Here is a 26,430-nt window from a genome sequence, read left to right as displayed (position 1 = left end):
AAAAAAACCCGCTTTCGGCGCAAAGATGCAAAGAACCGAGGTCAGGCCGTGGCTGGCTGTCAGAGCCGTAACCAGGAGGCCCGGCGCCTAGCTCTGCTCGCCAGGAGCGGGGAGGCGAGCAGAGGCCTCGGTGCGCTTTCCGGCGGGAGGCGCCTTCCAGACCCCGTGAGCGCCGAGCGGGCGGCGGGGACCGCGGGCCAAGTCCGAGGCCAGACCGCTTCTCTCCACGCGGACACCGGCCGCCCGGCGAAAGAAAGGGGCCGAGCGGGTGCTTCCGCGGCTCGTAAATTTGTTTCCCCTTCCTTTAACCCGCCCCCGGCCGTCTTTCTTTTCAGGACAGGAGGGGATGTAAACCGTTTGAAGTTCATCAACACGGTGAAGTTTTATTGTATTTCCGGTCCCCAAGATTTATACCCGGGAGGGGGAGCGGGCGGCCCAGCAGACTCCTGCGCCCCTTCGGACTTCCCCGTCTGACACGTGGCCGCTGGGACCCTGGCCTCTCGGACGAGGCCGGGAGGGAGACGGCCCGGGCGGGACAGGACCACTGGCTCCGCGCCTGCCGCCGCTTCCGACGGCCGCTCCCGCCGCCGCCGCTGCCGCCCAGGTAAGTACGCCGCTCGGCCCGCGCGGCCGCCGCCGGGTGCGGCGTGTGCGCCCGAGCACCTGTGAGGGCGCGGGGTCCGGAGGGGCGGAGGTGGCAGCAGGGGACATCGGTGGGGGCCGGGGAGAGAAGGGTCCAGGCTGAAGGTCCAGAAGGAAGGAGCGAAGTTCCCGGTTTCACCTGTGAATTCAGAATGGGTTGTTTTACCTGGGACAGCTCTGCCTCTGCGGAGACGGGGCAGGGTAACTTCCTGGAGGCTGCTCAGGTCAACCCTCTTGCCTTTCCTTTCAGTCCTGGGCTTGTGTTTGCGCCCAAGTCTTCCTGAGACTTTCTCACGCTCTGCTTTTCCGCTCCCGCTCCGACTGTCAGTTTTTCTCCACTCTCTTGTCTGCGCCCGTTTCAAAGTTGGGGTCTGACGTAGGACTTGAGGATTCGGCTTCTTAGAGCTACCCTGGGTGACCCTGGAGGATAGGCGCTAGACAGATGGTGACCGCACACATACCTTGATAGCAGTTTGAAATTGAGAGAGAAATCTTTTTGGCTGTGGAGACCTCCAGCTTCAGAGAGAGGCTGAGAGGCAGTGACCAAGCAGGTATATCCGCATGGCCCTGCCCAGGCTGGGCCCAGAGTCCCCTCTGACTAGAGCTCCTGAGAGGGAACAAAAGTTGCTGGAATCTGAGCTGCCAGAACTAGTTCCAGAGGTTTTGCCTGGAGTCCTGCCTCCAGTTCTCTGGACTTGTTTACTAGCAACTGTGTTCTGTTTGGGAAGAGGTGGAGAAAAAGGAAGTTAGCTGGCCAGCCCTTTGGGCCCACAAAAATGGCTGCAGGGGCCTGTCCCCAGTGAGCCCTTGACCTGGAGCGTGAACTGGAACTGCTGAGTGAATTAGGTAGTTTCATGTTGTTGGGCCTGGATTTCTGAACACAACGACATTAAACCACCCGACTCACGGCAGTTACTGCTCCTCGCTTAGCTGGAGGAGTGGAGGGTGGGCGGGGAAGCAGACTCAGAACTAGTCTCACCCTTGCAACACGTGAAGAGGTATGAGGTCCCTAATCCAGGAGCAGCAATAATGTTCCCCAGAGAGGAGATCTGGGCTGCCCTAGGGTGTCTTCCCATTTATGTATTCGTTTACACGTGTGTTGGGAGGGGAAGGGGCACTGAAGAGTGTTGCACTCTCCAAAGGCACCTTTCTGGGCTGTTCTACAGAGCCAAAAGGATCTGAGTCAGGGCTTCAAGCTAACTGCTTGGGCTACATTCAGACTTTCCAAAGAAAGTCTCCCTAACTGGGCAAGCACTTGATTTCAGCAGAGACACAGGATGACCTTGAGGTCTCTGTAACCTTTTGCCAGGTGGACGGGGCTCCTCTTCCACAGGAGGCTTCGGGTGTCCTTGAATAGGGCTCAGCCTATCCTATTCTGAAAGGGAAGCATCAGGATCTCTTGCAGCCTCAGCCTCCAGGCTCCCAGGGTCCTTTCTAGCCTCCTCCTAGTGAGACAGAGGTGGGTCCAAAACAGTCCTCCTTTTCCCCGGCCCTCAGATGGCCTCTCCCTACTGAGTGGCCAGGGTTCCCCTGTAGATCCTTGGGCTGGGCTGTGGGTATCCCAAGTCTGGAGGGTCACCCCCACCCAGAGGGGCCTGTCTTGCAGGCTAGTGGGGACCCCAGACTGTTGGACAGTTCAGCCCAGACTGATGGAGTGATAGGAGATGGGGAGGGGGCAGGGGCAAAGCTGTGATACCCTCTTTGACCCCAGCCCTCTCCAGGCTGCTGGCTCTCTGCCCAGGAAAGGAGTGACTACAAGTACTGGTGGAAGGAGGGGGACATCCAAAGCATAAGCTAACTTTTGTTCCCAAACTTTTTTTCCTCCTGCTTGAGGCAGAGGAAAGGCGGAAGGGGGTCTGGGGAAGAGGCCGACCGGATGGGGCTCTGGCGCCGGGCGCTGACTTGGAGGGCGAAGGGTGTCTCTGAATAAGGGGCCCCTGCTAGGGTGGAGGAGGTCCTTGGGAGACCCACCCTCAGCCTGGGAGGAAATGCAGCCCACTGTCCTGACATTTCCTCATCCTCGGGTCTGGGTGAAGATGGTCTGGAGCGTCCTGTTGCCTTACCTTCCTTCTCAGCCTCTCAGGAACCTGCCCAGCCACTCAGAGCCTGACTGTCTTCCATTCCTTGGTGTCCCTTGGCCACCCCCTCCCAGGAACAGTGCTGTAAAAAGAAAAAAGGGGGATGTTAGAGAGAAAGGAGGAAATAAAGTCTTTGGAAAGCAGAGAGTTTTACAACAGCCGCAGGTTTTATGGAAGCAATTCTGTAATAACCTTCTACCTGCTCAACTCCTTTCCGCCCCGCCTGCCGCCCACCCCGTTTGGCCTCCTGGATACGGGCTCCCAAACAGTCAGCCACCCCATGGTCTCCCATATTCCTGGTAGCTAGTTAGAAATTCCCGGGATGTGATTGGGCCACTGACCTCTTTGTCTGTCCTTCTTTTCACCTCTGACAACCTGGAGGGAGGTTAGGGAGAAGATTTCGTTATTTTACAATTAAAATCCCCACGTGGAGGGTGTGGAAGCGCTAAGGGTTGAACCCATGTTTGCAGATCGAATGCAGCTCCTTTTGGAGGTTGTTGTATGTAAAGAGTGAAGGTTCTGGGGACTCTTGATTTCACCCCCTGGAGCAAGTGTCCCCACACCTCATTCTTTCCAACAGTGGGGCTGGACTCTGATCATGGTTCAGAAAAAATAAACTCCAGGTGCTATGGGGACTTTCCTAATTTCATTGTACACAGCAGTCCTTTTGTGTGACCTCTACAGTTACCTGAGAGCTTTCACATTCAACTCATCTCTGACCACTGGTCAGATTCACACTTGTGTGAGACATACTTGTGCACAAGGAACTGTGCCTTCATCCCTGTGTCCATCACGACCATGAAATAAGCATCACAGGATGTACACTCTCCCTGTGGCTTTTGGGTAAGAGATGCAGTAAAGGGTTTCATGGTCAGACAAAAAAGTCACAAAATTTCACAACCTGCCCTGGGCCAGTCTGAGGCATTTCCTTCACCTCTCAGAGAAATATTTTAGAATGGAGTTGTAAAAGAATCCAGACTTAGGTCACGTGTGTTTGTGGATATTTTGCTTGAATATAGTAAAGTTTTTGAATCAGCTAATGTTTTATAGCCACAATTCAAGTACACAGATATGCAAGCTTTTGCCCTATCTATAAGTGTGTGATGGTTATGAAAATGTACACACAAGCTTTGGGGTTATAGATCTTTTTATGTGAGCAGAATTGTAAACCCATCTCATATACACATTTACATGTGCACCATTAGATCTTATATACAAATGCCCAAGCACATTTAGTATTATAGTTGGGCAGATTTATTTATTGCATATTCTGTACACAGCATAGAACACAGCACATTTGCACGCTGGGTTCCCCATATGGAAATATTGATTTGAAATATAGTACAGGAAACACATCTATTCAAATACACATGCATAGATTTCAGCTTAGCTTGTTGATTAAAAAAATTTCTCCCTTTTTCACTTACTGTTTTTCTTTTTTTGTTTGTTTTTCTCCTTGCTTTTATTTCCTTCCCTCTGTCTAGATTTTCTCTCTCTCAGAGTGAAGGGCCCTTCTAAAACAGCCCTTAAACCACAGGCACTCACCGGCTGGTCCTGGCCAGGGCTGACCTCTCATCTTCTCACCTCGGCTTCCTTCTTGGTTCTTGGCTGCTCTGGGCCCCACTGTGGGCAGAAGCTGCAGCTCTTCCCTGCCTGCCCTTCCCCGGAACTATCAGCTACTGGCCCCAGCTGTGTTCAGGCGCAGCTCCGGTGCAGGGAATGGCAAGAGGCTTCGAGAGGGTTTTCCTTCTATCTCTTTAGGGTTGGGGGGAGGTGGGGAGCATTTTGGTCTCTCAGGGCGAAGTGACCCCCACTCAAGCAACCCTCTCTTAAGCAGCACTAGAAGCTGGGCTCCAGGGGCCGCAATCCTTTTTGCTTCTCTCCTTCATGGTGGGTATCATTGTCTGGGAGAGAAAACAAGGTTTTGGGGGGCGGTTCACAGGCCCTCAGAGCACCCAGACAAGGAGCTTCCTCTCAGCTGACCCTTTAATCGTTTGCCTGAGCTGAAATTGAGCTCCAATTTGGAGCAGCAGTGCTTTCTAGAAAGCCTAGCTGATGTGGGACTTAATGCTTGGTGTATCTGGATCCCCACTTGGAGGAGACGAGCTGGGGTACAGACTCCAGGGCTTGAGTGCTGGTTCATTCTCTTCCCTCCAGAGTCACCTCTCCTGAGAAGATGACAAGACCTCCAAAACGTGTCATTTTGGAATTATTCCACCCTCCAGGTTGTTTGTGAGCAAAAGCTAAGTTTTGGTCTCAGAAAAGAGGTCTGAGTCCCCTCCTCACCCAGCACCCCAGAGCCACCAGGGGTTAGGGGCAACTCACCAGATAGACAGCAGTCCACAAACCTGTCTGCTGGGACACTCCACCCTTGTAGGGCACAGGTCATGAGCCTAATGTTCTTCCTGAAACTTCTTCCCTAAACTAAGTGACTCTCTCAACTTCTCTCTTGTCACAAAGAGAGGCAGCGGCAAAGCCAGAGACAGAATGGCAACCAGAAGGGCGGGAGCCCAGCGGCTGCACAGCCTGGGTCTTAAGAACAGCCCCGTGCGCTGTGGCTTTGCCATAAATAAAAAAGTCCCTGGCCACAGCCCTCATGTCCTTTGGGGCCCTAATTTATATATTACAGAAAGTCATATACTCAGCCCCCCATGCTTCATAACACCATTATTTATAGCAGGAGAGGAGTGTTTTTTTTCTTTCTTTCTGAAGAATATCTGTATTACAGGTAAAGCCAACAGCAGACGGCATAGGTCTGGCAAATGGAGAACAGGTGCTTTTCCATAACTGTGATTCATTCGCCCGGTGCCCAGCTTTTTCCGCTAGCGAGTCTGGGGAGCTCCCTCGACTTTCCCAAAGCGTCCAAACGCTACTTAGAAGAATTTGCATTGAATTTCTGTTTTCCCACTTGGGTCCCATGGAAAAAGCAGATCTTCACGCTGTTTGGTTCCGGATCTGCTGGGCTGTCGCCCTCAGAGAGCTGGGGTGGAAAAGGAGGGGGCCGGCTGGGCGCCGGCATTGATCTTTAAAAAATCATTTTGAAATCGCCATAATGTGAAGAAATATGGCGCTTTGCCCTCGTATTTCACACGTAATGACACGAGATGGCTTCATTTGGAAAGAAAAGCAGGCGGGAGTGTGTCTGTGCGTGTGTGGAGGTGATCCGCAGCCTTCTGCATGGCAGAAGGGTGCATGGCCAAAAAGATAAAACCGCAAATTAGAATGGTCCCGCTTTTGTTAAAACGACAGGACTGGGACAGCCTGTCTTACAAGGGCCCAGGGTCGGAGACTGCTAAGAAAATCGGCCCCAGCCTGCCTGAAACCCGACCGGAGAGAAGCGGGTCTGTCCAGGGGCCGCCCCTCCCTGAGCGCCCACACCACCAGAAGCAACAGCTCCGAGGACAGAAGCCGGAGGAGCGACGGCTGGAGATGGGCCAGGAAGCCGGCCGGGGGGCCCCCGGGGGAGCCCCGGCGCAGGGCCGCGGAGTAGATACCAATCAAGTGGGCTCGTTGGTAGCTCCTTGCAAGGATCTGCAGGAGGAAAAGCGGCGGGAGGGCGGGAGACTGACCCCGCAGGTTCCCAGTCTATGCTGGTGCCCAATACAGCGTGTTTGGAAATCCCTTGGAGCGGGCAATGCCGGGGAAGAGCGGTCAGGAGAGGCGGAAACTCGCGGGACTCACCTCCTTCCCCCACTGAGTGGAAGGGGAGATAACTCTGGACCCCTTCTCACAGCTCTGCTCTGCTGACGCCTTAGGGAACTTGCCTTAACCCTTTCTCTCGTTCGGCTACCCCTGGGCAATGTTAAGGGTCTGTTACTCAGTGGGGGAAAGGAGAAATAGCTGTGCACCTCTGACCAAGGCCAGAGAGAGGCCCAAGAAATCTAAAGCTTTGACTAGTTGTACTAGACTCTTTAGGAGGCTCAACTTTCCAGGGCCTGCCTAATGAATCGCTTTAACCTCATAGGGGCTCTAATTTCAAGACAGCTAGATTTTAGGACAGGATCTTTGGACACTCAGGCCCTTTTATTCCCTTCTCTCCTCCCTCAGCTACTGAGGGGTCAGGAGAAAGTCCCAGGCCTACAAACCTCCCAAACTAGTTACAGAGTCCCCTCCTATAAAATCCCAACTTCGCCCCATCCCCTTTCCTTCATCTCCAGTGGCTTGCTGCCGCGCTATTGTTTAATAAACATATTGCGTCAAGGGACTGAGAAAAGGAAACGAGGGCCGGCGGGGTGGAGTGGAGGTGTGTTTGTGAAGGGGCCGGGACCACCTCCTCTTTCTTTAATTATGCCCCGGGCCTCTCGGGCCGCTCCCCTGGCAGGGGCTCTCTCCCTCCTTGTGTCCGGCGCTCCCTCTCGGACCCGCCTGGGGAGAGGGCTCCACAGCCAGCGTCCCTCCCGAGGCAGCCCGCTGCTTTCCCTCCGCCTCTCCTCCGCCCCCGCCGCCCCACGTCGAGAACTGCCCCCCTTCCCGCAAAAGCGGGGGTGGGGGCGTGGGGGGCGGGCGGCCGGCAGCTTGGGCTGAGGTTACGTGGCCGCCGGAGCCCTGACGTGATAGCACATTGCATCAGCATAAAACAATCCATCCTCGATATGGAATGCGGTGCGGACGTATGACAGCGAGAGCGCAGCCCCCTCGCCCGATTGATTTATGTCGGAGCTGACGCTTTATCAGGCAGTCGGAAAAACTTTGACCAATCATTTTGCAAGGAGCGCTGAGCCGGGCTGCTCCACTGTACTTTGTTGGCTGAGAAGTTGAGCAGGGGGTGGGGGTGGGAGGGTGGGGGGCTGGGGGGGGGTCGCGTCCGAAAGCCCTCACACCGGTCCGGGTGCCACCTCTCCCGGCTTGAGCGCCGCGCGCGAGCGTTTCCCTTCCCCCTGCGAGCGCCCGGATAATGTCTGAGAATGTCCATTTCTGGGACGCTTAGCAGCTATTATGTCGACTCGATCATAAGTCACGAGAGTGAGGACGCGCCTCCAGCCAAGTTTCCTTCCGGCCAGTACGCGAGCCCCCGGCAGCCGGGCCACGCGGAGCACCTGGAGTTCCCCTCGTGCAGCTTCCAGCCCAAAGCGCCGGTGTTCGGCGCATCCTGGGCGCCGCTGAGCCCGCACGCGTCCGGAAGCCTGCCGTCCGTCTACCACCCCTACATCCAGCCCCAGGGCGTCCCGCCGGCCGAGAGCAGGTACCTCCGCACCTGGCTGGAGCCGGCGCCGCGCGGCGAAGCTGCTCCGGGGCAGGGCCAGGCGGCTGTGAAGGCGGAGCCGCTGCTGGGCGCGCCTGGGGAGCTCCTGAAGCAGGGCACGCCCGAGTACAGTTTGGAAACTTCGGCGGGCAGGGAGGCCGTCCTGTCTAATCAAAGGCCCGGCTACGGGGACAATAAAATTTGCGAAGGAAGCGAGGACAAAGAGAGGCCGGATCAAAGTAAGTTATAAAAAGTGAGGAAATACCCAGGCCGAAGGCCAGGCGAGGGGGAGGGGAGGGGAGAGGCAATAAACTGCGGACAATGTGAAGGGAAACCGCGGCGATGGCCGGAGAGCAGGCGAGGGCGGAGGGAAGACGGAGGAAGGAAGGGAGGCAGCTGGGTGCCCCAGAAAGGGAGGCTGAGGCCGCCGGAGGCGCGCCGCCCGACTCCGTCAAGTCCAGCGGGAACCCGGGGCGCTGGGACCAGCTCGCCGCTCTTTCGGCCTCCCTTCCCCCACGCCCTCGGAGGCCCGGGCCGAAAGCCTGGGAAGAGGCCGACGACCGCCGGCTGGGAGAGGAGCTGGCGGGGCCGGGGAGGCAGCCGGCGAGGCCGAGAGCCGCGCGGGCCAGGGCGGGAGCGCGCCGGGAAGCCGGGCCCTGTACGGCTGGCAGGGCTCCCCGCGCCACGCGCACACCGTAAAAGCCGGCCAAGGGGAAGTGGGAGGGGGCTCATTAGGATTTTATTTGCGATGCAACAGCTTGGCGGAGGATTGTTCCTAGCAGATCTCGCTCAGTAGCCGCTCAGGGTCCGCAGCCGGCGCCGGGAGGGGCGGGGGAAGCCCAGGACCCAGAGACTGAGCCCCCTCCCGGGATGCGCCGGCCCCTCCCCAGGAGCCTTCCCTCCGGTCGCCCCCTCCCCTCCTTTGGCATCCTCGCCCGGGTTGCCGCTTCCTTTCCTGCGGTTCCCGCTGCTCTCCGCAGGGCTCCCTAGCCCCAGCCGGAGCTGTCCGCCTCGCGGGGAGTCGAGGAATCGCTTCCGAACTTTAGGGCCGACCCGCGGCGTGGAGAGAGATCCCGAAAGGACCCTGGGGAGAGGAAGGGTGGGGGGAAGAGAGGCTTGCGGAGAGGCGGAGAACTTTATCCTCGGAAGGTAGTTTCTCACCGTCTCCCACCCCTCCAAATGCACCCGCTCCAGGAACCCCAGTCTGACTAATTTCCAGGAGGTGCTGCTCCCTAAGGGGATCAGAAAGAGTATCGGATTTTTCGTTTTTTAAGGCTGAGAAGGGCAAGTTGGTCGGAGCTCTTAGGCCCCAAACAATAACCTGCAGGCTGGTGGGGACAAGTCCTCACCCCTTGCTCTTTTTCAAGAGTGAGGGTCAGATGTTTTAAGTCTCTGCTTGCCCTGCCGCACTTTCCCACTATCAGAGTGGCCCACGGGTCCTTTGGGGGTGTATTGCCTCTGCTGGAGGAGAGAGAGCTGCCCTACTCCCTCAGGCCACCTCTTCCAACCTGCCAGGTGGGCTCACAAGAGCTGACCTTTGGGTAACACACGGCTCTTCCCAAAGCCTCCCTGCTCACACCCAAGCAGAGCCCCCCCACCCCAGGCCCCCAAACTCTGCCTGGAAGGTCCATTATTGCAAGGCAGCAGTTTGGCTAGGATCAATTATTAACAGTTTTTTTTTTCCTCTTTCATATTTAATGTGGCTGCGGGTCCCATCCCAGGCAATCACATTAAGGAAATAGCACTGCAAATTGGTAAGACAGGGTACTTAGTGTAGGATGAACCAGATTAGTATAACTCTAAAAAAATATTCAATGCTTTTCATTTGGGGTGAAGGAATCTAGCGGAGGGTGGCTGCTATTTTTAATTAAACTCTGCTTTATTTGGCAACTTTTCTGAGTTCAGGGGTAAGGAGAAGAGAAGCCTGTGTATATTTTTGTTTCCTGTTTATCCCCCACTTCCCCTCAATCACCCCTTTCTCTGTCCCCTCTCACCGGGTGGAGCCAGTTGGATTTAGGTGTGCTGTGATGGACTTCTGTTACCTCCACATGATCCATGGCTCCCCACCTTGGGACTGGAGCAATCTTGCTTCCCAATTTCCCTGAACTTGCTTTAACCAAACTGCGAGATGAGCAGGAGCGGAAACGAGACTATTGCAATCATAAGTTATCTGTGAGCCCCCAGCGCTCTCTTGTCCACAGGCTGGAGGTGATAAATGGTTGTAATTGGGTTGCATGTGAATTGGAGTGTGCTGAATGTTTGCGTCTCTAAATGCAAACCATATTTGTGATGTGTGGTGTTGGGGGGGGGGTGGCAGATATCACATAGACACATATGCCTGCTGCCATGTGGCCAAGAGACCCAAGCTTGTGATCAAGACAGGAGGGAGCACTCAACTGGACTGGAGGGCCAGGAGGTCCCTCAGTTTGGCTGAGCAGAAGCCACTCTCCTCTCCCCCAGCTCGGACTTTCTCTTACCTCTCAGACTTAGAGCCAGTACTCTTGTCAGCTAGCCACCTGGTTAGTCTTGTAGAGCTGGTGGGGGAGGGGGCTTTAGCCAGGCTGGGCTCTGACCTGAATCCTAACCAGTTCTGACCCAAGCCGAGAAAGAGACTCAGAGAGGGCCTGGGGCAGCAAAGCTTTGGAAGTTGTGGGATGCCTGGCACAGGTTTGGCTCTATCCTGTCCAAAACTCTCTCACCTGGAGGTATCTATAGCAACTCCCAGCCCATCTCTGAGACCCTTTCTGGGAGCTGAAGGCCCAGATGGCCCTTACTCTAATAAAAATGGGGAGTGGAGACCAAAGGGGCACCCTCTTGGAAGGAGAACACAGGGGCCCTTCACCCCCTTTCTTTTCTTTGATTCTATCGCTGCTTCTCTTTCAGCCAACCCCTCCGCCAACTGGCTGCACGCTCGCTCTTCCCGGAAAAAGCGCTGTCCCTACACCAAATACCAGACGCTGGAGCTAGAGAAGGAGTTTCTGTTCAATATGTACCTCACCAGGGACCGTAGGCACGAAGTGGCCAGACTCCTCAATCTGAGTGAGAGACAAGTCAAAATCTGGTTTCAGAACCGGCGGATGAAAATGAAGAAAATGAATAAGGAACAGGGCAAAGAGTAAAGATTCCCCTAGCCCACCCCACCCCTTCTCCATCTCACACTTATTTATAAGTGATGGCTGCAGAGCCAGTGCTGTCTGGGATGTATTCAAGTGAATGGGGAAGGGGATCTTTCTCTTCAAAGTCCTTTTCTGTATCTAGAGGCTCTCTCCTTTCCTTTGCCCTCACCTGTCCTTCTCTTCTCCCTGGGTCTCAGGAGGAGTTTTTATTGATTTAGAAGGTAGATGTAGTTGATTCCTAAGAAGGTGATGGGCCACAAGGAAAGACAACCCCTAGTAGAGTCCCTAGTAACCCTCCTAATTTTTCTGGGCAACCCCAGTTCCTCACTTCCAACCTGCCTGTTCCTTCCCACACACCTATCCCAAAGTCACCCGGGGACACTCCAACTGCACACAGCCCAACAGATGCCCGCCTGCATGAAGCCTGGAGCTCACAGTAACAATGGGAAAAGCCCACAGTCAACACTCAAAGGGACACCCCAAGTGTTATCACACCCCACATCTGGCAGAATAGCCCCTCGACTGTCAGGAAAGTCAGGGTCTACCCCTAATGCAATACACACCAAGGAGATGTCTTGAGACATTCCTGAATGAGGCGCTGCAGTTCAAGGGGCCCAGCATCACAACACCACCCCCACGGAATCCTTAACTATGCCCAGGCATGGACTCAAGGCCAAATGGGATAAACTCAGTTCCCCAGCTGGTGGGCTACAAAGGGCAAGGAAAGGCAGCGGTGGTCTTATGAGAGTCTCTTAGGTTTTATGAAAGTAGTCCACATACACACGTTTTGCTGCAGGAAATGTTTAATTCTGCATGTTGTTTTCCTATCCTTCCAACAAAAGGAGGTCAGATCGTGGGTCATAAGCCTTGACAGTGTCATCCTCCCGTTCATCTGTGCCCTGCTTGACAGAGACTGTGGCTTCTCTTGCTTGACACCGGCCCTGCTGCATTCTTCTGCATCCTCCCCAGCTCTGAAATCAACTCTGTTCGGCCAGTCCAGCTTGCACCAGCGAGTCAAGTCGCCCTTGTAGAAATCCCCCCTCCACCCTGCATCCTCTGCTAGCTCTCCTCCTCCTTAGGCGGGAAAGCCAGGTCAGGAGAACCCGATGGAGAATTTATTGTGCATCGATTCCCGGGCTCCTCTCCAGAGCAAGTCGTGGAAGACAGGGAGGAGCAAAAACTCTGGGCTCACGGGAGCTTGACTTACTCCTCCAGTCCTGCCCAGTCCGACCCCTGCGGAGGAGCCTCGGGCTTGGCAGCTGCCGCTTCAGCGCAGAAGCGCAGAGACCCGCCTGGATGGCGACCTGCGCGCGCACGCTTCTGCGGAGCAGTCCCGCTTGCTAAGGAAAGAGGCCGAAATCGCACCTAAGCATTAGACTAGGGCTTCCTCTCTGCTTCCTTTCCTCCCCCTGCTCCCCCACCTTTCCACGCCCCCCCCCCAATTCATAGACTCTGGCTCCTGCTTCTCCCGACCCTGCAAGGGGACATTCCAGTAGAACTTTTTTTGCTTCGTCGGTGGCAGTCGTGAATTTGTGCTGTGTCTTGTAATTTCTTTGGGGGTGATTGTCTCGCCTGTTTTCAGTTGTCGCTTACAAGGGAGGGTTGTGGGTGGGAGTGGGGAGGGTGAGGGGCTTAGAGCTCTGATTGTTTTGGAAGAAAAAAAAACCCAGAAAAAGAACAAAAAATATATATCACTCTAGACAATAAGCCTCTCGTGTGTCATTCTGTGTGGGCTCTCCTCACCTGGCCAGAAGTAGAGGTGCTAGTTTCAAGAGGGTGGCTTGGAAAAAAAGAGAAAGTCCTGTGCCCAAGAGATTTCTCCTTAGACCTTGTAGGGTGAGCTTCCTGCAGGAGCTGATAGCTGGTCTGGACCCAAGACCTCTGCTTAAACTGAGAAGAACCTTCCAACAGGAGGGCTGGGAGACTGGAGGGGAAGAAAAGGAAAGAAAGAGATGGGGTCTGGGTCTGCAGGGAGCAATGAGACCTTCCTCTTAAGTTACACTGGAGACTTCCCCACCACCTCCAGAGCCAGAGGAAAGGCAAGGTTGCCCTGCCACACCTGGAAGCAGGTCCTCTCTCAGCTGGCTGAGAGAGGCACCTTGGTGTGGCCACTTGAAAATGTCAGGCAAGTGAAGAGAGCAGGAACTTCTTTCTGCTAGTCCCTGCAGCAGAGGGACAGGATGCAAATAGAGGCCTCTGCAAGGCCAGGCTGCTTCCACCCCTCAAAAAGAGTGAACCCCAGGTTTTCAATCCCCACCTGGAGTCTGAGGCTCCAATCTGAGTCCCCGGGTAGCAGCCTTGGTGTAACGCGGGTGGAGTTTGGTGGGAGTGGGGCCTGGGGAGGCAGCTCCTACAGGCTGGGAGAGACGGTTGTGTGTCGAACAGAAATGGTTGAGGCGGGGCAGGGGGTGGGAATCCCTTCCCCAATCGGACCCCAAAACTAAATTCAGTTTCAAAAGGCACCTTTCTGTCCCTCTCAGACTGCGGCGTCCACCACCAGAGCCTCAGATGAGGAGCGCTGTTGTCGGCAGCCAGGCGGTTCTCATCCAGGCGCTGGGATTCCGCTTCTGCCAGGCTGGCTCTAGGGCGCCGGACTCCTGCCGGAGCCTCCCACCGGGCCCACCCAGCGGCGCTGCAGTCCGCGGAGACCCTGAGGTTGGGATAGAGGTGGGGACAAAGCCTGGCCCTTGTGAAAGCGGCCTGGAAGCGAAAAGGCCAGGTCTACCCCTCTCCAGCGAACGCACGATCGGAGAGACAGCCGGAGGCAGGAGAAGGCGAAGCTCCTGGTACGCCGGGGCCCCAACCCGCCAACTCCTCCTCGGGTTCCAGTCGGTATATCAAGTGAATCTGCCTTTAGAGCTTGCGTAGACTAGGCTCTCTCCCCATCCTGGGCTCCCGGGAGCCAGCCTGAGCTGAGACGGAGCCGAGAAGGCCAGATTCCGCCAAAAGGAAACGCAAAAAGTGAGGCAGGAACAGAACGGAGTGCTGCGGGGTGGGGGGTGGGGGGGCGAGGGCGCCCCGGGAAGCCTCCGGCGGCGGCGGCGTCTGGGTCCCCAACCCCGGGTGGCTTCTTTAAAGACAAACAAAGGCTAAGATGCAGAGGCTCGGAAGCCGGAGATGGGGAAATCTGCCGTAATAAAAGAGAGAGATTCAGAGAGGGGGACCGGGAGAGTGCGAGCCAGAGAGAAGCCGGGAGAGGAATTCAATGCCGTGTGCGCGGCAATAAAAGAATATGACCGCTATAAAAGTTTATAGCGTATAAATTTCTGAAGGTTAAGAAACTAAACAGCAGCAAAGCAAACAGTGAGGGGAAACTTTCCGGAGCTGGGAGAGCCACAGCTGGGCCTGTGCTCCGGGCCTGGCGGGCGAATGGGTGGGCTCGGCCGCCCCCACCCACACCCGCCCGGAGCGCGGAGCGCGGGGTTTCCGGGGGGGCCCCAGGGGGCAAAGAGGGGCGAGAAGGGAGGGGCGAGGGAAGAACACTTTGTTGTCACAAACGCTTCACAGAACGCAATTGAGACCCTAGTCTTTGTTCTTCGTAAGCGCCCCCCCCCTCCATCGGGCGTCATAAAGAGAAGCCCCCTGCACACGCGCGGGCACACACACACACACACACACACACACATACACACACACACACACACACGCAGGTCCGGCGGGGCCAGACGTCTGGGCGCGAGCAGCCTCTTGATCCTTTTACAGTCTCGTCCCACCCTCTCGGGCCTCCTCTCCCCCCGACAGAAAGCCCAATTGTTTTCCCTCAGAATTTGCAACAATCGTGTTGGGTTTGAAAAGTGTTCGGCTCCCTCTTTTAGGGGCCGTACAAGGCGCACTGCTCGGCCGTCTCCGCCCGAAATTAAGGGCTTGAGGTGGGGGGTGAGAGAGAGAAAAGCTGACTTCTTTTCCCCTTCCCATCCTCTCTCTCTCTTTTTGTTCCTCTCTCTCTCTTTTTTAAATCTTTAACGTAACTGCACAATTTCATGAACCATTTCCTGATTTCCGACGCCTTCCCGTTCGCCCGCTCTCGTTTTCCTCCCCTTTTAGGCTAATATTCAAAGTTTCTCGGGGTTGTTGGCGCGGTGGCTTGGCTCTCGGAGAGGCAGGAGGGAGCGGTGGCGGCGGCGCCTTTCCTCAACACGGCCGCTAGATGGCATCCTTGCTCCACGTGAAAATCCCCTGTGCGGCGGCTTCGGGCGCCCGCGGCTGCACCTCGCACCTCGGTCGGCCCTGAAATCTATGAATTGAGAGCTACCAAAAGTCATGAATTATTTGACCAGAATAAAAATAGGGTTCATTATGGCCGTTTCCCCCATTTTATAGATTTCAGATACAGTGATGTTGATTGACCTCCTCTCCTCAAATGATCTTTTTTTTTTTTTTTTCCGGATTTCCCCCCGAAGGAGGGCTCAGGGCTTCTCACCCAGTTTCTATGTTCCGTGGGATCACAAATGCATGAAAATGGGGAATAATAGTAATTATTGGACCAGTGGATCCAAATAAAAGAGGAGGATTGGTTCAGAAAAATGAGATTTTCCAGGATGGGGGCGAGAGGAATGCCTGCGGATGCGGGTGAGCAGGTCAGGTGAGAGGGGCGAGCCGGCAGAAGCAGGTCGGATGGAGAGGAAGCCGTCCCAGGCTGCTGCAAGACCGGCGGGAGAGGGAACCGGGTGAGCCAGGCCGGGTTGGGAATAGGGGCACTATGGGGGGAACGGATCCGTGGCTTTGGCGGGGATTCGGAGGTGCCCAGAGCCGGCGGTGCGGCTCGGCAAGGACCGAGGCTCCAGAGCCTTTGTATGTGGCCGGGGCTGGGCGGGGCGGCGCCGGGCGACCCAGGCTGGGGCAGAGGCTCCCCAGGACGGCGAGGTGCGAACTGCTCGGGTATTTCCTGAGTAGTTCTGGGCCAAGTTGGGCCGCCAGAAAAGAGTGCGTTTTCTGCATGGCTGTGGGGACAGGCGCAGTGCAGGAAGCAGGGGCTCGGGTTCTCTCCGCGTCCGGTGGTTTCCAGGTGAGAGCTCTGGCTCCGTGCGCCCTGGCCCCGGCCCCAGGCAGACCTGGAGAGCACCGGTCCCTTCTCAAGTTAGCAGCTGGAGGCCTGGACTCCAGGCGTTTTTCCTTTGGTGACCCGCGGCGCTGTCAGCTCCTGCCCATATAGCCCCTTAGATTCCAAATCTCCCATTTCCTCCCCACCGGGCCCGGCCCGATCCTTGCTCCCCATTTCGGACAAACCTGCGCGAGAAATAGATGCCCCCCTTCTCCTTAAAATTAGCCACTCTGCAGCCTCGCCTCTCCTCCCCCTGGACCGGGTGCGAAGCAGAAAGCGGAGTTTCTCAACTTGAGTTTCTCTAATAAATCTGCGCTCCGTTGGGTGTTTATAAATTATCTCCTCTCTCTTTCTTGTTTTTTCTTATAATAGAAACATTTTCCTTCCATCAGGAATTTCTGGCACGGTGTAGGGATGATTTAGAACAAGCCATTGAATTTCTACCTCACCGGTGAGTCCTCAAATCATGACCATAAAATCCCCTGCACTTGATAAAAATGTTCGCTTCGGCAACAACTTAACTCTGCCTCCCGCTGCCTCACCACCCCCCTCAGCCTGGCGCTGAACATTCAAGACCCTGGTTTGCACCTCTCCTTTTCTCCTTTCTCCCTTTCCCTATCAGCCCCCTCCAGCCTTCAGATTCGCTTTTGAAGGATCAAGTGGCTCCACTGGTACATTCCCCTTAGAAGAGGTAATAGGTTTCATTTTTACAAAGGGGGGGATGAGTGGAACCCCCTAAAAGACCCCTCCAAAAGCAAGCCACTCTCTCATGAATAAACAATAGACTGAATGTATTTGTAAAGCCTCCACCTTTGTTGCTAGAAAATGTCTTTCTCTGTCTCCCTTCTTTCCTTTCCTTGGTCAAGGAGCCTCTTCAGGAAGCCATTGGTTCGAATCCTCAGTTTGGGGCCTTCTAAAACTTGGCCATCACTGTCACTAGGCCCAGTAGGCTGGCAAAGGCAACTGGCAAGGCAGGGTGGCATCCAGTCAGCTGGGTTCTGCATTCTGTGTTTCAGGCCCTAGGTCCTCAGATCTGGAGGGAGAGCTAGGTTTAACTAGAGGCGCCCAAGGGGAAAGGAGAGAACATGGGGGGCTCTGGCCTTGCTGTATCCAAATCCCTCCACCCCAAGGTCAGGTGAGGCAGGGCCAGTGGCTGAAAGGACAGTGAAGGCTAAAAGGTGCCCCTCCCCACACACCCTCTGCAGTCACTGCCCAGGGCAGAGGAAGCAAGGCACAGGACAGCAGGCATCTAGGCCAGACTCCAGGACGGCAGCCTCAGTTGCTCTTCCCTGGCTCCGATGTGCTGACGGGCCTGGTGGGGCCCTCTCACCTAGTGGTGATGTGGAAGGTGTAGTGAACCGGCCTGAGAAGGTTGGGAGCCAGTTGGGCGTGGTTACTGGGTCCCAAGGCCTGGGCGCAGGACTAGGGCAGCCCAGTTGGTGGTATCCTGCTGGTGGCATCAGGCCCCTCTCCCACCACACAGAGTTGGTCTCCTAAAGGCTTGCTTACTGGGCCCCAGTGCCTTCTAGAGACCCCCTCCTCATTCTAGCACCCCCTTCCCAGGCCACCCAAGGTTGTGTTAAACTGCAGAATGAGTTGTGGGGTGAGCTTTGTTCAAGATTTCTCCACTGCCCATTAACCAGAAAGTTTCAGCTCTTCCTCCGGATGCCTCCTCAAGCCCTCCTGGATCCCTTCTCCAAAGAAAAACCTTGTTTGTTTAATGAAGGAAAGTTGGTGAGTGGCCTGGGTGGGGCAGAGAGGGCTACTTTGGGGGCCTCAGAGAGGGAGTGGGGGCAGGTGCTCCCACAGCTGAAGGAGGCGGAAAATCTCAGAAAAGTCACCGTTTGCGCCGAAAAAAAAACTCATAATCATTCTCATTTCGGCTTTGTCACCCCCACCGTGCTGCAGTCGGGCGGCGGGGGCGATCGAAGCTGCAGTTTTATAGCTGTAGAGGAAAGAACTCGTAAAATGCTAACAGCTTTTATGCGCTGCGGCATAAACAACAACAGACTCGGCTTTATTGCGTTTTATAGTTTGTTAAAGAGTTTACAGCCGTTTTTTTGGGGGCCGGTTACCCAGCCAATTCCCTCCACACGATAGTTAAACCTTTATCAATAATAAGGAAATTGATCATTAAAGCTTTAAATATGACTACCTCGTTTGTTTGAAAATATGTTTAGGAGAGGAAGCTGTATGATTTGATAACTTGTATTAAAATACCAATTACATTTATAGGACCTTTTAAAACTCGGCGCAATTAAACCGTGTTCTTTTACATTTTTCCGAAGCGACCCTGACATTTAAAAAGACTCCAACTGCCTCGTTAAAATCGCGAAATTAACAGCGTGCCTACGCCTGGCGCGTTGTCTATGTGTGTGCGTGTTTTTTTTCCGTGACTCCCCCACATCAGTCTTTGGGGGTGGTCTGCGAAGGTATTTGATTTGTTGTGAGGCAAGAGATATCTCATTAATGTAGGTAGTTAAACAGATTTAATCCGTATTCATTCTCTCTCCCCCCCCCTCCTTCCCCCCTCTCTCCCCCTCTCCCCCTCTCTCTCCCTGGGTGTTTTTTTTTTTTTTCCTTCCCCTCCTTTTTTTTTCCGCTCTCTCCTCACTCCCTGGCGCTCTCTGCTCTCGCTCGCTCTCTCGCTCGCTCTCTCTCGCTCTCACCCTCGCTCTGCGTTCTGTCCGGGAGGAGTACGGAGAAGCCAATAGGATGCGGGGTCTCTAATGGATGCAAATGATCATGAAAAGACAGTGCAAAATATGAAACAACTCATTTGCAGGGAAGTAAATCACCGAAAACTGTTTATGAACTGGCATCCCTTCTTCGAAATGTAAAGCGAGGACCTCTTTAAGTGGCGGTATATTTTTGTGTGGGGGGTGGGGGGTGGGGGGAGGGCGAGCGAGCCGCGGCTGCCATGCAAGCTTAGACTTTTGGAGGCTTCGCTGTCCTTTTCTATTCCTGGAAATCACAAAAAGTGTGGTGGCTTCGAGATCTTCTTCGCCTTTTCTTTCTTTTCTTTCCCCCACCTCCTCCCTTCCCGTCTCCTTTCCTGGCGAGGGTGACTAGGAGCCGGCGAATCCGCGTTTTTTTCTCTCTCTCTCTCCCTCCCTTTCCCCCTCCCCACCCCCTCCCCAACAGCCCCCAACTACAGCCGCCGCCGCCGCCGCCGCCTCAAAATTCAATAAAATGAGCTCTTATTTCGTCAACTCACTGTTCTCCAAATACAAAACCGGGGAGTCCCTGCGCCCCAATTATTATGACTGCGGCTTCGCCCAGGACCTGGGCGGCCGACCCACCGTGGTGTACGGTCCCAGCAGCGGCGGTAGCTTCCAGCACCCGTCGCAAATCCAGGAGTTCTACCACGGGCCGTCTTCGCTGTCCACGGCTCCCTACCAGCAGAACCCGTGCGCGGTGGCCTGCCACGGGGACCCGGGCAACTTCTACGGCTACGACCCGCTGCAGCGGCAAAGCCTGTTCGGTGCGCAGGATCCAGACCTGGTGCAGTACGCCGACTGCAAGCTCGCCGCCGCCAGCGGCCTGGGAGAGGAGGCCGAGGGGTCCGAGCAGAGCCCGTCGCCCACACAGCTCTTCCCCTGGATGCGCCCGCAAGGTGAGCTCGCGGCGGGGGCCGGCGGGGGGCGGGGGAGGAAGGGAGACCCGGGGCCCAGGCCGGGCAGGGGGCCGGGCAGGCCGGGCAGCGGTGTCCCCAGCTCCTGGAAGACGTGCTCGCTCCGTTTCAGATAGCCTCCCCCTTCGTTCCTTCCTTCCTCCCTTCCCTTCCTTTTCTTCTTTTTGTTTCCCTTGAAGGAGGTCGCTAAGCGACATTTCCTGAATCCATAAACCCCTCACCCTGCCCGACTTTTCTTCTTCCCCTCCTTTTTTCCCCTTTTACTGTTTTATGGGGGGTAGTGGAGAAAGGGTGGTGGGAGTGGGGGCGCTCAACTTTTGCACTTCTCAATTGCTTTATAGTTTAATTACCCTGAAGAAACTTTTCTTCTGGGGCAGAGGCTCTGGGGGCTTTTCAAGGTGGGTCCATTCGTCCCCATCCCGGCTATTTTTATTCTTATTTTTCCCCCTCCTTCACATCCTTCCTTCTAAAGTTTATGGCACTTTTAATAGATTCAACCACCCCCGCCCAACTCTCTGGAGCTGGTTACCAGGGGAGGGGGGACCCCTTTCTGGCTCCCTTAGATTCAGTGGTGGCTGATCCCCCTCACCCCCCCTCCACTGACCGCGGCCTCCCAGCGCCCCCGCCCCTGCGCGGGGTAGAAGGTCCCTTGCCCTTATTATACTGGTCTCCTAGGCTGGTTCACGAATCTTCCAACCTTCTCCGTCTCTGCCCCCTCCCCCACCCTCCCCTCCCCTCTGTCTCGCCCTTTCCCCTCTTCCCAGCAGCCGCCGGACGCAGGCGAGGCCGACAGACCTACAGCCGCTACCAGACCCTGGAGCTGGAGAAGGAGTTCCTATTTAATCCCTATCTGACTCGCAAGCGGCGGATCGAGGTATCGCATGCGCTGGGACTGACAGAGAGACAGGTCAAAATCTGGTTCCAGAACCGGAGGATGAAGTGGAAAAAAGAGAACAACAAAGACAAGTTCCCCAGCAGCAAATGCGAGCAGGAGGAGCTGGAGAAACAGAAGCTGGAGCGGGCCGCGGAGGCGGCGGACGAGGGCGACGCGCAGAAGGGCGACAAGAAGTAGGCTCCAGCTGGGACTGCCAGGGCCGCGGCCCCCGGACCGCGCCACCGTCGCCCGCCCCCGCCCGAGAGAGCTCTGGCCCCGCGAGCGGGGCCCGGAGCCTGGCCTCCCACCGCAGCGTCCCCGCCGCGCCAGTCCCCGCTAGTGGTAGTATCTCGTAATAGCTTCTGTGTGTGAGCTACCGTGGATCTCCTTCCCTTCTCTTGGGGGCCAGGGGGAAAGAAAAGGATTTTAAGCATGGACTCCCTCGCCCTGCGAGGGTGAGCGGCTGCGGCCTGGCTGAGCACCCCCCCCCACGCCCCCGCCCCGTGTAAAAAGCCTCCTTGTGCAATGGTCTTTTTTTCCTTTGAACGTGCTTCTTTGTAATGACCGAGGTACCGATTTCTGCTAAGTTCTCCCAACAACATGAAACTGCCTATTCACGCCGTAATTCTTTCTGTCTCCCTCCCTCTCTTTTCTCTCTCTTTCTCTCGCCTCGTCCTCATTTCCCCTCCCACCCACCCCCCTCCCCGCTGTCCTTCCTAGCTCGCTGGCTTTCTCTCTGGCTTCTCTCTTTTCCTCCACGCCCCCCCACCCCCCGCCCGCCGCTTTGGTTTGACAATTTCGTCTTAAGTGTTTCTCAAAAGAGGTTACTTTAGTTAGCATGCGCGCTGTGGGCAATTGTTAAAAGTGTTCTTAGGTTTACTGTGAAGAGAATGTATCCTGTATCCGTGAATTGCTTTATTGGGGGGAGGGAGGGCTAATTATATATTTTGTTGTTCCTCTATACTTTGTTCTGTTGTCTGCGCCTGAAAAGGGCGGAAGAGTTACAATAAAGTTTACAAGCGAGAACCCGAGACTGGCCCGACCCGCGCTCCTCATTTGCTCCCAGCGCCTTGCAGATTTGCGGGGGGAGCCGGTTTACCGGCTCTAGCGCCCGCCAGGCCCTGCCGCGCAGAGGAGGGGGCGGAGGCTGGAGGCAGGTGGTGCAGTCCCTCGGCCCAGGGGCGCAGGGGGTGAGGGAGGCGGCTGCGCGCGATTGGAGGAAAGGGAAACGAGGGAGGGGAGCCGAGAGAAACCCCCTCCCTTCGCGTTCCGAGGCTGCGGGCCCCGGAGACCCTCGCGCCCAGGCCACGCTGGAGAGATGCGCCTGGGCTGTTGACTTTTTCCCACCCCAACCCCCGCACCTCCCGCTTTGTTTTTGCATGTTCTCTCTTGTGTGTGTGTGTGTGTGTGTGTGTGTGTGTGTGTGTGCGCGCGCGCGCGCAAGGGTAGAAGTGCAATACCAAGCTGCTAAACTGGCTTATATTTTTATTTTTCTCGTACTCTGGTGGGGGGAGAAGGAGAAGGGAGATGCTCTTCTCTGCCTCTCTGTTTCTGAGACTTGGCTACCTTCGCCCAGCGCCGAGGTGGTGGCTCGCCGCCTTCCTTCCTTTTCTCGCTCTGCTTCTCCAGCAGCCACGCTCGACTGAGGCATCCGCCTCCCAGAACCAGAGCAGCATACCGGGCCACCCTCCTCCCTTCCTTTCTCTTCCTACCCACCCCACCGTCTTCCTTTTTATATTTTCAAACCTTTTTTTTTTTTTAACCATCAGAAACTGCAGCATCCAACGCCCCTGGGGCTGGATCCCGCACCGCTGGGAGCGCCCACGAAACCTCGCTGCATCCCTGCCCGTTCTGTCTGGGCCGCACACACAGAAAGCGTGAGGCCAGGCTCACCTCGCGCCTCACCTCAGGAGAAACGGACCAAGTCCGGACCAAGTTTCCCCAAAGGGCCAGCAAGGCTGAATCGCTCCAGATTAATAAAGACCTGGCCTGCCCGCCCCCACCCACCAGTTGTGTGCAATCCCTGCGCTTGTTTCTGGCTGGGTAACGGGCTGGGGAGGATGGGGGGGGTGGTGACAACTCGGATCTCAGGTTATTTATTTTCCCTTCCACTCAATCCCTTCCTCCCCCAAATCTCGCCTGCAAGCTGCCTCCAGCCCACGGGGGTCGACAGCGGCCCTGGAGCCCCCCAGCCCCAATCCACAGGGCCTGGCTTTCCCATTCATTATTGATCATATTTTATAAATCCAACGCCACACAATTTTTTCCACATTACCGGGAGCCGTGGGGAGGCTGCTCGGCCATTGGCTGAGGGGACGTCACGTGGGTGGGGTCACGTGGTCCAGAGAGGAAAAAGGGGGTCCTTTTTGGTGTAAATCTGGACTCTAATTCTGTAATATATCAAGGAATCTCGTAAAACCGACACTAAAACGTCCCTGCCTACAAATCATCCGGCCAAATTATGAGTTCATTGTATTATGCGAATGCTTTATTTTCTAAATATCCTGCCGCAAGTTCGGTTTTCGCTACCGGAGCCTTCCCCGAACAAACTTCTTGTGCGTTTGCTTCCAACCCCCAGCGCCCGGGCTATGGAGCCGGTTCGGGCGCTTCCTTCGCCGCCTCGATGCAGGGCTTGTACCCCGGCGGGGGGGGCATGGCAGGCCAGAGCGCAGCCGGCGTCTACGCGGCCGGCTACGGGCTCGAGCCGAGTTCCTTCAACATGCACTGCGCGCCCTTTGAGCAGAACCTCTCCGGGGTGTGTCCCGGCGACTCTGCCAAGGCGGCGGGCGCCAAGGAGCAGAGGGACTCGGACTTGGCGGCCGAGAGTAACTTCCGGATCTACCCCTGGATGCGAAGCTCAGGTAACGCCGCGCACCGAGCCGTCCCGAGCCGCAGTGGCCCGGGCACATATCCCGGAAGGCGCCCCCTTCCCGGCCAACCGCCCCTCTTCGCGTCCAGAGTGCTCCTGGTAGGAGGTCGGCCCTGGGGACGCGGCCCCCTCCCCCTGAGCCGCGACGCGGCGCGCCGCCCCCCTCCCATTTTTGCTTGGTGCTCTCAGGCTCGCTCTGCTTTCCTGGCGGATCCCTCTTCGCCGACGCCGCGGCGCTCTGAGCTCCCAGCCCACCCCCCACCCTTCCTCCCGGCCTTTTAGCTTTAAATATTTATCAGCCGCGCCGGCACGGGCTGGAGACGAGGCCGTTTGTCTTGCGGAGGAAGGCTGGGGTTTGCAGAGAATAGCCATTAGGGTCTCCCCCCTCCCTTCTCCCTTCCCCCGCCGGGGATCTCATCTCTGGGTGTGTCCCCTCAGCCCCAGCTTGGATAAGGTCTGGGGGAGGGGGCTGTAGCTCTGAGCAGTTCTCCCCTCCCCCTTTCCTTCCAGCCAACCCGCTCCCCCATTATTCCCTTCTGGACAATTAGAGGTGGGCTCTAGAGGCCTGGCGGGAGGAGGGCGTGTGAAAGGAGATGAGGATTCAGTCAGGGACACAGAGGCAGGTGGAGAGAGGGGGACTGAGGCCAAAAGAGAGAGGCTTCTGACCCCCCAGTGAACTTGGGAAGGGGGAGGCAGGAGAACTAGAGAAAGGAGCAGAGGCCTCATGGGGAGGCCAGCTGACTTCCTCAGGTGCCCTTCCTAGCACCCCTGGAGAACTGGCCAACAAGTTTGCAAGTGTCCTTTCAGAAGGATGGATGTCCTCTTGGGGGAGAAACAAGGACTCCAAGAAGTCAAATCAAGAGTTAGAGAGTGCAGGCCACTGAGGCAGCTACTGCAGAAACCCCAAGAGACCAGAGGCTCTGTGGGGGTCTCCTGACAAGCCTGTCCCAGACAGCCTTCTTTTGTTGCCCTGAACTCCAAGGCTTCTCTCAAGATCCAGGAGACCCAAGATGTGTGGTCAGAGGCTCCCAGTCCAGCCAGGGTTGAGGGCCAGGAGAAGCCCAGCTCTTATTCCATCAGAATTAGTGGTCACAGTCCCCATTACCTGCTCCATAATTCAACTGCCTTTCCAGCTGATTTATTAAAGCCCAAATTTTTCTGCTCATAAACATTTCAGCTTTGCTTTTATCTGACTTGAAATTATGCCCCCAACCCCTCCTCCCACTGTCTCCTTCCTAGGAGGGCTGGCACCAGCACCTCCCCCAGCACAACCTCCCTCCAGCCTCCTCAGGGTTTGGGGCCTAACCTGGGAAGCTCTCCCCTGCCCGTCTGCCCCCACCAGCCAGGTACTGAGTGTTCCACCCCAAAGCAGGCTGCTGTGTCTCCTCTCCCCCTGTGCCTTCCCGGAGGCCCAAAGATTGCTTTGGAGGGCTGAGAGTCTGGGCAGGTGGGCAGGCAGGACAGCCTGAACCTCAGCCACTCATTCAAAAACAGTCATCAGAGGGCAACTGCCCTCAGACCAACTCCACTTTGCCAAGGAAATCTGCAAATTCTCACCTCCTCCTCATTCCATAACAGGATGGGAGAGGGGGTAGACTGGACCTATAAGGCGGTTTGTCTCCTTTTCTTTTTGCGAAAAGCCCTCAGGCCAGGCCTAGAGTCGCACTCCAGGGTCACTAGCATGGTTTTCGTTGTCATGGCTTGTTCTGCACGCACTGATTTTTCTCCCGTAAATACTCTGCGCAGGGACCGACCGCAAGCGAGGACGCCAGACCTACACCCGCTATCAGACCCTGGAGCTGGAGAAGGAGTTTCACTACAATCGCTACCTGACGAGGCGGCGGCGCATCGAGATCGCGCACGCGCTCTGCCTCACGGAAAGACAGATAAAGATCTGGTTCCAGAACCGCCGCATGAAGTGGAAAAAAGAGAACAAGACCTCAGGCCCCGGGGCCGCCAGCCAGGACAAGGCCGAGGTGGAGGAGGATGAGGAAGAGTGAGGGGCAGAGGAAGAGACAAGAGAAAGGGAGAGAAAGAGAGAAGCTCAGCCCTGGGAACTGAACCAGGAAACTCAAGTCAAATAGAGAGGAAAACAAAAAACAAAACTATTTAAATGGAAAGCAGTTAAAATTTTTTTAAGGAGAGAAGGTGAAATTTTGGTTTCTTAACACTGAAAAAAAATACTACCTATAGGAAAGTCCGTCGGGTTTGTTTTGTACAATATGGAAAGGACATCATCTACCTGTTCTGTAGCTTTCTGGAATTTGCCTCCCCTTCATGTCGCTAATTGTAAGGTCTTTGGTAAAATCTTGTTGTTTTGTAAGCCCCCTCTTTGATGCTGTCTTTGTGGTCTGTGAGTCTGGACTCTGTGTGGTTCCCTGCCTTCCTGAGCCCCCTGCCTTCCCAGTAGTGGCACTGAAGGGGCCTTAGGGAGCCCCAAGGACCCACCAACTAGCTCCAGTGTCCCCTGTGTGCACCTGGTCTGCCCGCTGCTCCTTGCTCCTGCCAGCCCTGTGATCCTCCTTCCGTTCTGTGTATATCTGAAAGATGGAGAAATAAAAGAAATTAAAAATAAATGTATGTCCTCTTTTCTGTCTCTCTAAGGCTGGGAGTGGGTGAGAGGGTCATGCATACCGGTGCCCAGCTTCTGCTGCGGCTCATTTCTTAATGTGCTGGTATCTGCTCTTTTTTTCCTTGTGTCCCTTGCTCTGGCCAGATACCACACATATGTAGTCCCTTTACTTTCTTTTTTTGAACACACATTGGCACACAAACGCACACAATCACATCTAGTTACAGGCTGACATTGCACATAAATATAGACCTTGTCATACAGTCACAAATACCCATATTCATTATGTTCACAAATAAATATACAAGCATTCACACATCCCAAACCCTTTCCAGAACACATGTATTCACATTCACTCATACAAGTAAACCTACATTCACACTCACTCACAGACACATTTATACATACCAGGGTAACACTCA

At 55.6% G+C, this 26,430-nt stretch overlaps 3 protein-coding genes and 1 long non-coding RNA gene across 15 annotated transcripts; 3 read left to right on the top strand and 1 right to left on the bottom strand.

The window, feature by feature from the left end:
- Nucleotides 1-470: 470 nt before the first annotated feature.
- Nucleotides 471-11,053, top strand: HOXB9 (homeobox B9). Its single transcript, XM_043470571.1, has 3 exons — nucleotides 471-604; nucleotides 4,878-8,141; nucleotides 10,786-11,053. The coding sequence occupies exons 2-3, from the start codon at nucleotides 7,625-7,627 to the stop codon at nucleotides 11,019-11,021; spliced, it is 753 nt and encodes a 250-aa protein (XP_043326506.1). The 5' UTR covers nucleotides 471-604; nucleotides 4,878-7,624; the 3' UTR covers nucleotides 11,022-11,053.
- On the top strand, nucleotides 8,005-21,598 carry HOXB8 (homeobox B8). Of its 11 annotated transcripts, none has more exons than XM_043470566.1 (4): nucleotides 8,041-8,141; nucleotides 16,452-16,510; nucleotides 19,204-19,675; nucleotides 20,458-21,598. In XM_043470566.1, the coding sequence occupies exons 3-4, from the start codon at nucleotides 19,252-19,254 to the stop codon at nucleotides 20,763-20,765; spliced, it is 732 nt and encodes a 243-aa protein (XP_043326501.1). In that variant the 5' UTR covers nucleotides 8,041-8,141; nucleotides 16,452-16,510; nucleotides 19,204-19,251; the 3' UTR covers nucleotides 20,766-21,598. The 11 variants fall into 11 exon arrangements, with proteins under 11 accessions (XP_043326474.1, XP_043326501.1, XP_043326499.1 ...); XM_043470564.1 differs by having other exon boundaries at nucleotides 8,042-8,141; nucleotides 18,767-19,675; XM_043470554.1 differs by having other exon boundaries at nucleotides 8,042-8,141; nucleotides 18,754-19,675.
- Nucleotides 11,597-15,582, bottom strand: LOC122442899. Its single transcript, XR_006269822.1, has 4 exons — nucleotides 13,482-15,582; nucleotides 13,276-13,375; nucleotides 12,762-12,942; nucleotides 11,597-12,358 (listed from the first exon to the last, which is right to left on the bottom strand). It is a non-coding gene; the product is annotated as an uncharacterized LOC122442899 (long non-coding RNA).
- Nucleotides 21,599-22,924: 1,326 nt separating the features above from the next.
- On the top strand, nucleotides 22,925-25,997 carry HOXB7 (homeobox B7). Of its 2 annotated transcripts, none has more exons than XM_043470574.1 (2): nucleotides 22,925-23,535; nucleotides 25,183-25,318. In XM_043470574.1, the coding sequence occupies exons 1-2, from the start codon at nucleotides 23,029-23,031 to the stop codon at nucleotides 25,267-25,269; spliced, it is 594 nt and encodes a 197-aa protein (XP_043326509.1). In that variant the 5' UTR covers nucleotides 22,925-23,028; the 3' UTR covers nucleotides 25,270-25,318. The 2 variants fall into 2 exon arrangements, with proteins under 2 accessions (XP_043326509.1, XP_043326508.1); XM_043470573.1 differs by having other exon boundaries at nucleotides 22,929-23,428; nucleotides 25,183-25,997.
- Nucleotides 25,998-26,430: the final 433 nt, after the last annotated feature.

The sequence above is a fragment of the Cervus canadensis genome, chromosome 1 (genome assembly GCF_019320065.1).
Source record: "Cervus canadensis isolate Bull #8, Minnesota chromosome 1, ASM1932006v1, whole genome shotgun sequence".
In the NCBI taxonomy this organism is placed as follows: Eukaryota; Metazoa; Chordata; class Mammalia; order Artiodactyla; family Cervidae; genus Cervus; species Cervus canadensis.
The sequence above is the reverse complement of the archived record's forward strand: the minus strand, read 5'-3'. Positions and strand labels throughout refer to the sequence as shown.

Coding starts and splice junctions, on each gene's coding strand:
- HOXB9 (XM_043470571.1), top strand. CDS start 7,625: ATGTCCATTTCTGGGACGCTTAGCAGCTATTATGTCGACTCGATCATA. Junction 8,142..10,785: donor CAAAGAGAGGCCGGATCAAA/GTAAGTTATAAA, acceptor CTTCTCTTTCAG/CCAACCCCTCCGCCAACTGG.
- HOXB8 (XM_043470523.1), top strand. CDS start 17,725: ATGCCTCCTCAAGCCCTCCTGGATCCCTTCTCCAAAGAAAAACCTTGT. Junction 17,794..19,203: donor TGTTTAATGAAGGAAAGTTG/GTGAGTGGCCTG, acceptor CCTCCCCAACAG/CCCCCAACTACAGCCGCCGC. Junction 19,676..20,457: donor CCCCTGGATGCGCCCGCAAG/GTGAGCTCGCGG, acceptor CCCTCTTCCCAG/CAGCCGCCGGACGCAGGCGA.
- HOXB7 (XM_043470573.1), top strand. CDS start 23,029: ATGAGTTCATTGTATTATGCGAATGCTTTATTTTCTAAATATCCTGCC. Junction 23,429..25,182: donor CCCCTGGATGCGAAGCTCAG/GTAACGCCGCGC, acceptor TACTCTGCGCAG/GGACCGACCGCAAGCGAGGA.